This window comes from Carcharhinus amblyrhynchos, chromosome 13 (genome assembly GCF_965287045.1).
Source record: "Carcharhinus amblyrhynchos chromosome 13, sCarAmb.v2.hapA, whole genome shotgun sequence".
NCBI lineage: Eukaryota > Metazoa > Chordata > Chondrichthyes > Carcharhiniformes > Carcharhinidae > Carcharhinus > Carcharhinus amblyrhynchos.
Window position 1 is genome coordinate 74,363,725 of NC_137336.1, and position 13,642 is coordinate 74,377,366.

A 13,642-nucleotide genomic window follows, 5' to 3' on the forward strand; every position below is an offset into this window, starting at 1 on the left:
ATATGTTGGAAGATCCATAGGAATCAGTTGATTCCCAGGGACGTCCCAAAGCTCTTGATCTTTATTTAGAAAAGTCTCCTGTATCCCTCCATCTCTAGTCCGCTCATGTGCCTGTCTAAGTAAGCCTTAAACAACCCTAGCGCGCCTGCCTCCACCGCCCTACTTGGCAGTGCATTCCAGGCCCCCACCACCCTCTGTGTGAGAAACCTCCCTCTAACATCTGAGTTATACCTCGCCCCCCTCACCCTAAACCCGTGGCTCCTCGTAATTATTTTGTGTCCAACCTAGGAAAAAGCTTACCACTGTTCACTTTATCTATACCCTTCATAATCTTATACACCTCTATTAGATCTCCCCTCATTCTCTGCCTTTCTAAGGAGAACAGCCCCAATTTGCCCAATCTTTCCTTGTAGCTCAGACCTTCCATACCAGGCAACATCCTGGTAAGCCTCCTCTGCACTCTCTCCAGGGTCTCCACATCCTTCCGATACTAAGGCAACCAGAACTGGACGCAGTACTCCAAATGCGGACGAACCAACGTTCTATACAACTGCAACATTATACGCCAGCTTTTATACTCTATACCCCTCCATATAAAGGCAAGCATACCATAAGTCTTCTTCATCACCTTCTCCACCTATACTGCCACCTTCAAGGACTTGTGTACTTGCACCCCCAGGTCCCTCTGCGTTTTTATACTCTTAATAGGCCTACCATTTATCGTGCCCCCTTTTCGCCCTCCCCGTTTGAGCTCTCTCCTACTCTCTATATTCCCCTATGCTCTCTCCGTTCCCAGTTGTAGACATTGACATGGTAAAAGTTCGAGAAGTATATAAAAAGGAAACAAATTCCCAAAGTAAACATTTGTTCTTTAGCAGGTGAGAGTGGAATTTTAATAATGGAGAGAAAGGAATTGGCAGTTTTGAGAAGTATTTTGTATCTGTCTGCACAATCGAAGATGCATTAAAAAATCTCAAGGACAGTAGAAACGCGGACAGCAGAAGAGAGAAGGAACTTAAAACAATCATGAAAATGTATTAGAAAAGCTAATGAGACCGAAGAAAGACAAGTCTCCTGAACCTGATGGCCTGCATCCTCTTGAAGGAAGTAGCTCAGATGGTAATCTAGAATTGTTGCCTATGTTCTGATTTTTAAATCAGTCCCTGGCTGCTGATCAGAGCCTCTTTTGCTTCGTGATTGGTAGCCAGGCGGACTACAATAATTGAATTCTTCCTCTCCCGCTCCCAAGTTCCTTTCCAGCCCTGAGGGGTCTTAACCCTGACAGATAGCAGACAACACACCCTTTGGGATTCATACAGTTGACTGGAGAGAGCAGTTTAGCACCCGCACTCCCCCTAATTAAACTGTTTCCTTTTAGAGCTATATTCCTATTTTATTCACACACCCGCCTGAATGCCCCATGCAATGTAGTGTTGTGGTCAGTGTAGCCACCCTCATCCAACAAAGTGCAAGAACATGGAAACTGTTGGATAATTTCAAGGGCTCCTACATTACTGCCTTCTGGGTCCCCCTATATGCTTCTATTTCTGTTGCATCCTCTGCTTAATTACATGTGAAGTGCCGAGTCTAAGGGGTGTGACTGTCTCCTGAAACAAAATGTCCTGGTAACTTTCCCCCTAATGCAACACAGTGTCTGAAGTTCAAAGTCAGCTCATCAATTCTGAGCTGACATGCAGAAAATTAATACGGATGTGGTTGCCACAGGTCACACAGGTGCCCACCACCTCGCGTGTTACAGCTACAACACACCAGCTGTCTTACTCCATTGATTTAACTAATTAGGTGTCGTGTCTAGAAATTTCGAGCAATTTTCTGTACTTACTAACTAGTTCAGTTACAAATGTAATATAATGCGTTATATTATGCTTATTTTTCCCTACCGCTAGTTAAAATTATTGCCCCAGTTTATAGAGAGAGAAACTCCCCAACCAGTCAACTTTCAAATTAACTTATGTTTTTAACTGTCTTTTAACTCTGTCCTTTGACATTTGACACTCTCTTGGACCATTCCATTTTCAAAAGCCCAGAACAGCACTACTTCCGTCTCTTTTCCAAATTCTGAGTTTAGAATTCAGTCTCAACCTGCTAGCTTCATGCAACTTACATTGTGCATCTCCTTATCTTGCTCTATTATACCAGCTGAAATTCCCATGACTTCAATCAGCCACTGTTTGCTGAGGAATCAGTTTGAATTGGCTAATTAACAAATGCATCTGCCTTTAGCAATTAATTTATCATTTACTGGGACTGAAATAAACTTAAGTTTATTGTTACAGTCAAGTTAAATGCTAAGTGCATATTTCACCAGATTATAAAGAGATCAACCCTTAAAATTTCCTCACGTACAAAATAATTCCCCGACTCAAACATTCTTTCTCACAACTTTGAGCTGCCAGTTTTGTGCAGCTTACTGTGCCTTTGTGTGATACTAAGAACACAACATAAGAAATAGGAGCAGGAGTAGGCCATCTAGCCCTTCGAGCCTGCCCCGCCATTCAATAAGATCACGGCTGATCTGTCGCTGCTCAGTTCCACTTTCCCGCCTTCTCCCCATAACCCTTAATCCCCTCTCTTATCAAAAACCCATCAACCCGCGTCTTAAAAATATTTAGCGAGGCAGCCTCCACCACTTCAACGGGCAGAGAATTTGATTTTTGATTTTGAATATTGAATTTGATATTGAAGAAAGGCAGTGTGGAGATTTGGGGGTGGGGGGGGGGGAGCGAATGCACAGTTGTGGGGGCAAGGTTGGATTGTATACTTAAACTGGACCAACTGATGGGCACCACGACAGCTCAGTGACTATCACTGTTTGCTTTGCAGATCCATGGATTTGGGCCAGTATCTGTGGGAGTTTGCGCATTCTCCCTGTGCTTGCATGGGTTTTCTCCAGGTGCTTCCGTTTCCTCCCACACCACAAAGATCTGCTGTTAGGCTGATTGGTGTAACAAATTGTCCCTAAATTAGTCTCCCCTCAATCTGGTTTCCAGTGTGGAGTGCTATAAGTGTAGACAAGGGTCATGGGTGGAAGTGGGAACTAACAATGTTAAAATGGCGGTGCGGGCTCGTTGGGCCGAAGGGTCTGTTTCCCATGCTGTGTTGTTCTTTGTTCTTCGTTATTAAGCAGGAGCAAGGAATTCAGCCATGACACGTTATATTGGAGTGGTACGGTGGACAGTGGTTAGCACTGCTGCCTTAGTGCCAGAGACTGGTGTTCAACTCCTGTTTGGGTCAATATCCTTATACAGTTTGTACATTATCCCTATGTCTGCGTGGGTTTCCACCAGATGCTTCAGTTTCCTCCCACAATCCAAAGGTGTGCAGGTTAAGTTGATTGGCCATGCTAAATTGCCCCTTAGTGTCAGGAGACTAACTAGGATAAATGTGTGGGATTATGGGGATAGGACCTGGGTGGGATAGTGGTCAGTGCAGACTCAATGGGCTGAATGCCCTCCTTCTGCACTAGGACTCTATATTGCAATGACGTTTTAGATCAATAAGAATGGAACAGGTGAAAGCAGTTCCAACCAGCTGTAACCTGGAGAGTTCCAGGGGTGAATAGTGTGGTCAGCAATGTCAAAGACTGCAGTCAAATCAAGAAGAACAAGAAGGAAGATTTATTTTTGCATAATCAAATCGGATACCATTTGTAATTTTGAAAATAACTTTGTTGACATTGTGGCTCAACTGAAAACCTACCGGGAAGCAATTTGTTAGTCAACAATGTGTTCACTGAAGTTAGTGTGTGTAGGAGTTTTTCAAACACCTATGTATTTTGCTGGCTTTGTGCAGGAGATTTATCTTTATCAGTACATCTCAGCAAATACAAATAACTCTGAGACAGTAAATTCTGATTGAAGACATACTTTATTGCCCAGAAATGGAGGGAGAGCATTTTGTAACAGCTCAAATTACTTTCATTACATTATCAAGATGTTCTGTAATGACACTTTTTTTCAGAAATTATCTGCCCGCATACTCTGTCCATCTTAATAGGATGGACCAATCATGTTAATATGGATTTATTGCCTTGGCCAATTACACTCTTCTCTGGTAGCATGAGAATTTGTTGGTCCATGAAATCTGGAAGCTCCCACCCTCTTGTCTCTTAGCAACTTCAATTGCGTAGGTGACAGAATTCAAAGATACCTTTCCCAATCTCTCAATTGTGTAGTTCGTAGTGTTCAGAAATTCCCATTCCTCCTATCTGTTAAACGTTTTTTTATCAGTAGAAATTGAATTGCCCCATTCATGTTAATGTATGGGAACTATAATAACTGAGCTCTGGCTGTATTGTTCTTAAAAAGTGTGGTTCATCTCACTTAGCTTCCATCCAATTATGCCTTGGGGCAGCCTGCATTTGGCCAAGGTGTACAGAATATTTTCAAAAACACCCATTTAAAATTTCTAACGACGGTTATCTGTTTCTATGCAATGATGTCTTTGTAATTCCAGGTACATCATACTTCTTTCTGTACTATATTCATTTCTAAATTAGTTCATCCTGATTTATTTGTCTTTTAGCCCCACACTATCTATATTTCTTCTAACAGAGTAGTAAGGGAGGTTGGAGATAAATTAGTGACTTGCAAGGTCAGGGCTTCATAGAATTGTTTTAGGAACTGTGATGATGGCAGATTTAAAGGGGAGGGAATATGTACAATATCAGCTAACATAGGGATCAGGAGATGGAAGTTGGGTGATCAGTTTAGTGGGATTAGTATCACAGGAATAGCACATGGTTTGAATGGACTAGATTAACTCAGAACTGAGATCAGAAAGTTCTGAGGTAGAGCAGGGAGGAGCACTGAATTAAGTTTCTCTAGTTGGGCTAATGGAAGGGAGAGACACGAAATAGACAGCTGATAGTATGGTCTCGATCTTAATGACAAAAACATCCATGACTATCTCATACTTTTTATTGGAGGAGATAGGTGGGAGGGTGTAATAATTCCACAGAGGTGAAAGTCCCGTCACCAAGTCACTTTATTTACACTATACATCTATACACAGCCAGTTCTCCAGTTGCTCCCTGCTGAATGCAAGTTGGGAGACTGACACACCTGCTTTAAATAAGGAGCATGAGGCTCCTTGAGTTAACCATCAATTAGGACTCATCAGATGGTTCAAATTCTAACAAGCCAATCTCATTAGCTTGGCTGAAGTCATCACATTCCTCTTTCCGAAAGTCTGAGCAATATCCTCGCTTTGCTTCCCCAGGGATATTTTCCTCTGCTTGACCACCGAGTCAGGATACTGCAACCCGGCCTCTAATGTCAGCAGTGTGTAATGGATAGGCGCCCATCTCTCCCACCGCAAACACTGGAAGTCTGGCTCCTCGTCCAATTCAGGTGGTAGGGGAATCGCTGCAGCTTCAACCTTTGTGTCCATTTTGGACCCTCAGGTCCCAATCAAGGGTGCAGGGGAGGCAGTGCTGGCTTGTCGAGGGGGGACTCTGCTCGTGCCTATGGCAGAAAGAAATCTCATGACACCAGCTTAAAGTCCAACAAATTTCAACTGTTTTACCCCAGTCCAGTGCCGGCATATCCACATCATCCCAAGGGCTGCAGGGTGGACTTGGCTCTGGAATGGGTGGAGAGCTTTGAGGCCCGGACCTGGTCCAGATGTTTCCTCACCGCTGCCTCGCCTACACATCCTTGTAGGGTACTGGTCTGGTCCTGGACTCAACTGTTCTGGTTACCCAGGTGGGCCAATTTGCATAATTCCTGACCCAAACACACTCCGCCACTTCAATGCGCCTCTTTCGGCAAGTGTTGTTATGGCCCCTGCATTGGGCTCCCTCGTGTCTTTCTACTTTCCTCCCAAGTTTGGCAACAACAGGCTTAGTCTGGTGCAGGGCCGTCTGCCCATCAGTAATTCTGCTGGTGCAGTTCCTGTGGTCGCGTGTGGAATGGCCTTATAACAATCTTGGAGAGTTTTGTCTCTAATGAGGCTGCTGGCTGAACCCAGCCTTTAACATCTGGACTGCTCTCTCCGCTCACCCATTTGATGCCAGATGACAAGGTGTCGTCTTGATGTGCCAGATCCAATTGATTTCATAAGTTTTGTGAATTCTAGACTGGTGAATACTGGACCATTATCAGAAACTAATACCTCTGGGATCCTGTGTGTTGCGAACGAGGTCCGCAGTTCTCAACGGTTGCCATTGTGTTTGCTGAGTTTAGTTGAGAAAGATGCACCTAATAAACGGGCCTGCAAAATCAAGATAGAGTCGCGACTGGTCTGCCTCGCCATTCCCATGGATGGAGCGGGCCTGCCAGTGGAGCCTTCTGCCCCTGTTGGCACTTCTGGCACTGCTTCCCCAGTTTCGCTAAGTCTGCGTCCAGACCTGGCTTCCAGACATAGCTCCATGGGTGCCCATGGTGTAGTTCGGCCAGTATATCCCGACAGCCCTGCCTTCGGGCCGTGACCTGTGCTCCCCACGGCAGTATCCATTTCCCACTGTGATCTGCTCCCTTTTCTTCAGTATGGGTGGAACTGTGGATAGACCGGTCTTTCCAGCTGTCCTGTTAGCACCAGGAGCTTTCCAGCTGTCCTGTAGCACCAGGAGCACTGAATTAAGTTTCTCTAGTTGGGCTAATGGAAGGGAGAGACACGAAATAGACAGCTGATAGTATGGTCTTGATCTTAATGACAAAAACATTTTGTACCTTCACCAGTACAGGGTCTCTGTGTCTCCACTGGCGCATATTGTGTGCATCCACCAGGAAAGTATCCATGAAGTTTAGCCTCATCACAGTCTCCTCTATTCTGGATACCAATGGTGGGATGTTCAGTAACAGTAGCCGGTTTAAGAACATAAGAAATAGGAGCAGGAGTAGGCCATCTAGCCCTTCGAGCCTGCCCCGCCATTCAATAAGATCATGGCTGATCTGTCGTGGCTCAGTTCCACTTTCCTGCCCTCTCCCCATAACCCTTAATCCCCTCGCTTATCAAAAACCCATCAACCCGCGTCTTAAAAATATTTAGCGAGGCAGCCTCCACCACTTCAACGGGCAGAGAATTCCAGAGATTCACCACCCTTTGAGTGAAGAAGTTCCTCCTCAATTCCGATCTAAAACCTCCCCCGCCCCCCCTCCCGTCTTGAGGCTGTGCCCCCTAGTCCTACTGTCCTTTCTGAGCGGGAAGAGTCTCTCCACCTCTATCCTATCCATCCCATTCATCATCTTATATGTCTCAATGAGATCTCCCCTCATTCTTCTAAACTCTAACGAGTACAAGCCTAGTTTATTCAGCCTCTCCTCATAGCTCAACCCCCTCAACTCTGGTATCAGCCTAGTAAACCTCCTCTGCACTCCCTCCAAGGCCAAAATATCCTTGCGTAAGTACGGCGACCAAAACTGCACACAGTACTCCAGCTGCGGCCTCACCAATGCCCTATACAGCCGCAGCAAGACCTCCCTACTTTTATATTCAATCCCCCTCGCTATGAAGGCCAGCATCCCATTAGCCTTCCTGAGGCATCAGCATTTGCCACTCTAGGCCCTGGTCGGTGCTGCAATCAATACTAATATGCCGCTAGCAATAATGCCCAACGTAGATTAGGCCTGAAGCTATTGGCAGCACTGCTTTGTCTTCCTTCAGTAGGCTCAGCAAGAGTTTATGATCTGTTACGATCATAGATTTTTGCCCGTATGTATACTGGTGCAATTTTTTGACTGTGAAGATTACAGCCAGTCCTTCCTTTTAAATCTTTGCTCTGCCATTGCCAGGATCCTGGAGGCATATGGCCGCTCTTGTACGTTCTGCCACCCGAGGTGCTAAAAAGACACATTTCTTCCTTTTCAGACACACTCCCGCTTCTGCAAATCTCCTGAGAAGTTCCTCCAGGTTCTGCAGATGTTCCACCCTTGTTTTGCCCTTAGACAATGTCTTCATTAAGTAAATGGCAACCTGTGGTAACCCCTGTACATTGCTCGCTATGATCCTTTGGAATATGGCACCAGTTGACAAAACCCCTAAGGACAATATTTTATACTGGAAGAGACCTTTCAGTGTCTTTATTGTAGCAAAATTTTGTGAATCCTCGTCCAGCCATAGTTACAGATATGAACATAAGAACATAAGAAATAGGAGCAGGAGTAGGCCATCTAGCCCCTCGAGCCTGCCCCGCCATTCAATAAGATCATGGCTGATCTGTCGTGGCTCAGTTCCACATTCCCGCCCTCTCCCCATAACCCTTAATCCCCTCTCTTATCAAAAACCCATCAACCCGCGTCTTAAAAATATTTAGCGAGGTAGCCTCCACCACTTCAACGGGCAGAGAATTCCAGAGATTCACCACCCTTTGAGTGAAGAAGTTCTTCCTCAACTCCGTTCTAAATCGCCCCCCCCCTTTATCTTGAGGCTGTGCCCCCTAGTCCTGCTGTCCTTTCTGAGCGGGAAGAGTCTCTCCACCTCTATCCTATCCATCCCATTCATCATCTTATATGTATGCATGGTTCATGGTTCATGACCAGTTTTGTGAATAGGAGTCCTCCTGACAACTTTCCGCACAGTTCCTCAATCCTGGGAATTGGGTATTTGTCTAGCTGACAGTAACGATATATCGTTCATTTGAAATCGCCGCAAAGGCACACTAAGCTTTAAGATAGGAACCACAGATGCCATCCATTCCACAAACTGAATCCGCTTTATTATTTGTTCATGCTGTAACCTTTTGATTTCCGCATTGACCTTTTTCCATAACGCAAATGGTACTGGTTGGACTTTGCAAAACTTTGGGACAGCCTCTGGGTCAACAAGCAATTTTGCTTTGACTCCTTTGATTATTTCTCGGCCTTACCTTCTTTGAGAAGGTGACCAAAGAGGTGGATAAGGGTAAAGCTGTTGACGTGGTGTATATGGATTTCAACAAAGCGTTTGATAAGGTTCCCCATCGGAACCATTGGTAGAGGGATTGAATTTTGGAGCCATGAGATCATGTTGCAGCTGTACAAAACTCTGGTGCGGCTGCAGTTGGATGATTGCATACAGTTCTGGTCGCCGCATTACAAGAAAGATGTGGAAGCATTGGAAAGGGTGCAGAGGAGGTTTACCAGGATGTTGCCTGGTGGGAAGGTCTTACGAGGAAAGGCTGAGGGACTTGAGGTTGTTTTCGTTAGAGAGAAGAAGGTTAAGAGGTGACCTAATTGAGTCATACAATATGATCAGAGGATTAGATAGGGTGGACAGTGAGAGCCTTTTTCCTTGGACGGTGATGGCTAACACATGGGGACATAGCTTTAAATTGAGGGATGATAAATATAGGACGGATGTCAGAGGTAGGTTCTTTACTCAGAGGGTAGTAAAGGCATGGAATGCCCTGCCTGCAGTAGTAGTGGACTTGCCAACTTTAAGGGCATTCACATGGTCATTGGATAGGCATATGGATAATATTGGAATAGTTTAGATTAGAGGGTCATTAGATTGGTTCCACTGTTCGGTGCAACGTTGAGGGTCGAAGGGCCTGTACTGCGGTGTAATGTTCTGTGTTCCCGACAAACCTCCGGATATTTGCTCAGGGCCTCACTCAGGCAACAATTTTCAGCTGGAAGATATTTGTCCAATCTAGCTTAATCTCTTTCAGCCAATTTCGTCCTAGTAGGCTCAGTCTCGTAGCCTCCACTGCCATTGACGAGAGGCTAGTTAATTCTTTTCCATAAGCAATTGGCACATGGTTGTACCCATCACTTCCAGTGGTTCCCCTGTATAGGCCCTCAGCCTTGCTGAAGTTTTGGTCAGGGCTAAGGGTTGGAGTCCAGTTCGTGTCTTCTATGAACGATACAGCTGTGGCTTTGTTGACCTCCATTAAAATTGCATGTCCGTTCTGTCTCTCTGACGAGGAACAGCTACTGAGCATAGTGATGACAAAAATCAGAACCCATCAAATTGTCAGAGGTGGGGGAGCTTCCAGACTGTGCGTTCTCCTGTCCCTCAGCCTACGTGTACGTTTCGGCCATGTTTGTTTAGAAGACTTGGTTTTCCTCTGTGCATCGAGACACTGACAACCGTAGCAATGTCGTGTCAGGAAGGGCTCTGCAGGAACTGCTGTCACTCTGGGCTTAACCTGACCTTGTCTAGGTCTGGTTCTATAGACAGACTTGGGCTCTTTCATATCTGAATCCTTCCTGAGGGCTACTATGTAGTGGCTTGCCCCGTAGTGGTGATCCCGTAACCTAGTCTCCATGGTATTGGCCTCTACCTCCATTGGAAGACCTTGGAGCTCATGTGCTCTGCTTGCTGCTTTTTGTAACGACAAGGCCATCTGTAACGCCTGTTTACAGACTAACTGGGCCTCTGTCAACAGCTGTTTTTGTAGAGCCATATCATTAATTCTGCACACCACTTGGTCTTAGAGCATCTCATTTAGTGTTGCCCAGTATTCACGAGCCTCCGCCAGACGTCTTAGCCTTGTTAGGCAACTGGTAATTGACTACCCCACTTCTCTAAATGTGGAGTAAAAACGGTACCTCCACAGAATACGGGGTGGCTTCGGGTTATAATATTCTTGAACTAAGTTTGATAATACGTGGAAAAACTTTGTGTTTAGTGCCTCTGGATAAGTTAAACTGTGCACAATTGCAAAACCCACTGGTCCACAAGCTCTCTGCAGGATAACTCTTTGCTTCTCATCTGAGGTTATGTTTTTGCTCTGAAGAAATACTTCATCCTTTCCTTATATTGGGCCCAGGCCTCCACTGCGGGGGCAAAAGAGTCCAATTTCCCAAGCAGCGGCATGTTTTGTCACAATGGCTTACCTTCAATATGTGTGGTGGCTCAGCAAGTTCTTTCAGTTCACTCCTTTTTCCTCGTCGCCACTATAATAACTCCACGGAGGTGTAAGTCCTGTCACCAAGTTACTTTATTTACAACATACATCTGTACACAACCAGCTCTCCAATTGCTCCCGCTGATTGCAGGCTGGGAGTCTGACATACCTACTGTAAATAGGGGGGTGTGAAGCTCCCTGATTTAATCATCAATTAGGACTCATCAGGCACATCTTTTTGGGTAAAAGGACTCATCAGATATCTCTCTTGAATACCAAACAAATAAACAAACTCAAATTAACTTACGTCATCAGGTATTTCTTTTGATACCAACCAAATAAACTAACTCAAATTAACTTAAGTCATCAGGTAGTTTGTACTCTAGTAAGCCAACCTCATTCATCTGGCTGAAGTCATCACAGAGGGGTTTAAAAAGGCAGCTGTCAGTAGACAAAAGAAGTTTTGCATTCCAAATGAGCCTGGAAAGGCACCCTTTTCAAGAGGTGGTGGTGTGGTATTGTAACTGGACTCAATGCAGAGACTCAGGGAAATCCTCTGGGGACCCATCATAGCAGATAGTGGAATTTAAACTTAACAAAACACCTGAAATTAAAAGTCTAACGATGATCATGAAACCATTGTTGATTTTGATAAAAATCCACCCAGCTCAGTAATGCCTTTAATGAAGGAAATCTCTCCTTACCTGATCTGACCTGTATGTGAGTCCAGACCCACAGCAATGTACTTGACTCTCAAATGCCCTTTGAAATGGCCTAGCAAGCTACTCAGTTGTATGAAACTGCAACAAAAAAAAACATAGGAATAAAACTAGACAGACAACCTGGCATTCATCTACGGACCAGAAATGACCGGCAAATCCAGCCCTGTCGACTCTGCAAAGTCTTCCTTGCTAACAGCTGGAGGCTGGTTCCAATATGGGAGAGCTATCTCACGGATTAGTCAGGTAAGAGCCTGACATAGTCACAATCACAGAATCATACCTTAGAGATAATATCCTAGGCACCACCATTTCTATTCCTGGATATGTACTGTCTTACCAATGTGGCAGCACAATGGTATGCAGTCAGGAAGGAATTGCTCTGGGAATCCTGAGCATTGACTCTGAACCACATGAAGTATCATGAAACCAGGTTAAACGTGGGTAAGGAAACCACCTACTGATTATTATGTACTGTCCTCCTCAGCAGCATTCCTCCATGTAATGAGGTCAGGAGCTGAGTGATCCTGGTGATCTAAAGCAGGCTTTGCTGAGCAGCTCCTGCTTGATAATACTGTTGATGACCCTTCCCGTCACATTATTGATTATCAAGAGTAGACTGATGTGGTGGTAATTGGATGGGTTGGGTTTGTACTGGTGGTGTATATAACATACTTGGGCCGTGTTCCACATTGTCGGCAAGATGCCAGTATTGTACTGAAAGAGTTTGGCCAGGGGAGCAGCAAGTTCTGGAGCGGTCTTAAGTACAATTGCCAAATGTTATCAGGACCCATTGCCTTTGCAGTATCCAGTACCTCCAACTGCTTCTTGATATCACGTTGAGCGAATCAAACTGGCTATAGAGAATAGCATTTGTGATATTGGGACCACTGGAGGAGACCAAGATGGATCATTTACTCAGCACTCCTGGCTGAAGATTGCTGTGAATGCTTCAGCTTTGTCTTTTGCAATTTATGTGCTAGGCTCCTCCATCTGAGGAGTGAGTTGTTTAATTGTCCACCACCATCTATGTTCAAGTAGTCCTGTTTGCTAGCTTCATCAGGTTGGCACTCATTTTTAGGTCTGCCTGGTGTTGCTCCTGGCTTGCCCTCCTGCACTCTCCAGAAACTGAACTGGGCTAGCCAAGTAAATACTATGGCTACCACAGCAAGTCAAAGGCTAGGAATCCTGTGGTGAGTAATTCACCTCCTGTACACCAAAGGCCTGTCCAGCATCTACTAATCAGGAATGTAATGGAATGCTCTTCACTTGTCTGGATGAGTGCCAACAACATTCAGGAAGCTTGACACCACCCAGGCTGAAGCAGCCCACTTGATTTATACCCCTTCCACAAACATTCACTTCCTCCACCAGAATCAAACAGTGCACACGGCTGTCACTATCTATAAGATGCATTGCAGGAATTCATCAACGTTTCTTATGCTTTTCTGAACCCCCAACCCTTACTATTTAGAAGGACAAAAGCAGCTGATACCTGGGAATACCACCCACCTGAAGCTTCCCTCCAAGTCATTCATCATCCTGTCTTGAAAATATATAACCATTCCTTCTGTGTCACTTTGTCAAAATCGCAGAACTCCCTCCCTTTCAGCATTGCTGGCGAATCTGCACCTCAGGCTCTGCAGCTGTTCGAGAGAGAAGCTCACCACCACTGTCTGAAGGGCAACTAGAGATGGGCAATAAATGGTGGCCGAGCCAGCGGCACCCACATTCTGTAAATGATCTTTTTAAATATCAGTCTGTCTGCTTGATGTTATTTATTAAAACTACACTTTATTGTTGGCATTCCCAATAATGACACCAATAAAACTTTGGGATTTTCTGCAAATCCTGTTGTTTCTGTTCCATAGGCTGGATGATACCCGTCTCACAGATTCTTGTATCGATGATCTCGCCTCTGCTCTGAGTACAAACCGATCACTGACAGGGCTGAACCTGGAGTTAAACTCATTCACAGACCAATCTGTTCCTGCAATTTGCCGCCTCATAAAGAACTGTGGCAGTCTGGAGCGGATCGAGTGAGTGGCTTTAATTAATGTTTAAATTGATAATTAACGTATCAGTGGTATTCATTCACTTTTGCATAATATTTATCTAATTATTATTGTAA

At 44.9% G+C, this 13,642-nt stretch overlaps 1 protein-coding gene across 3 annotated transcripts in view; it reads left to right on the top strand.

The window, feature by feature from the left end:
• LOC145351987 (NACHT, LRR and PYD domains-containing protein 3-like) overlaps positions 1-13,642 on the top strand; it is an 87,003-nt gene that overhangs the window by 67,735 nt on the left and 5,626 nt on the right. For all 3 annotated transcript variants that reach the window (XM_080201837.1, XM_080201838.1, XM_080201839.1), the window contains one exon: positions 13,383-13,550. In XM_080201837.1, coding sequence (XP_080057963.1) covers positions 13,383-13,550 — 168 coding nt within the window. The remainder of the gene's footprint in view (positions 1-13,382; positions 13,551-13,642) is intronic.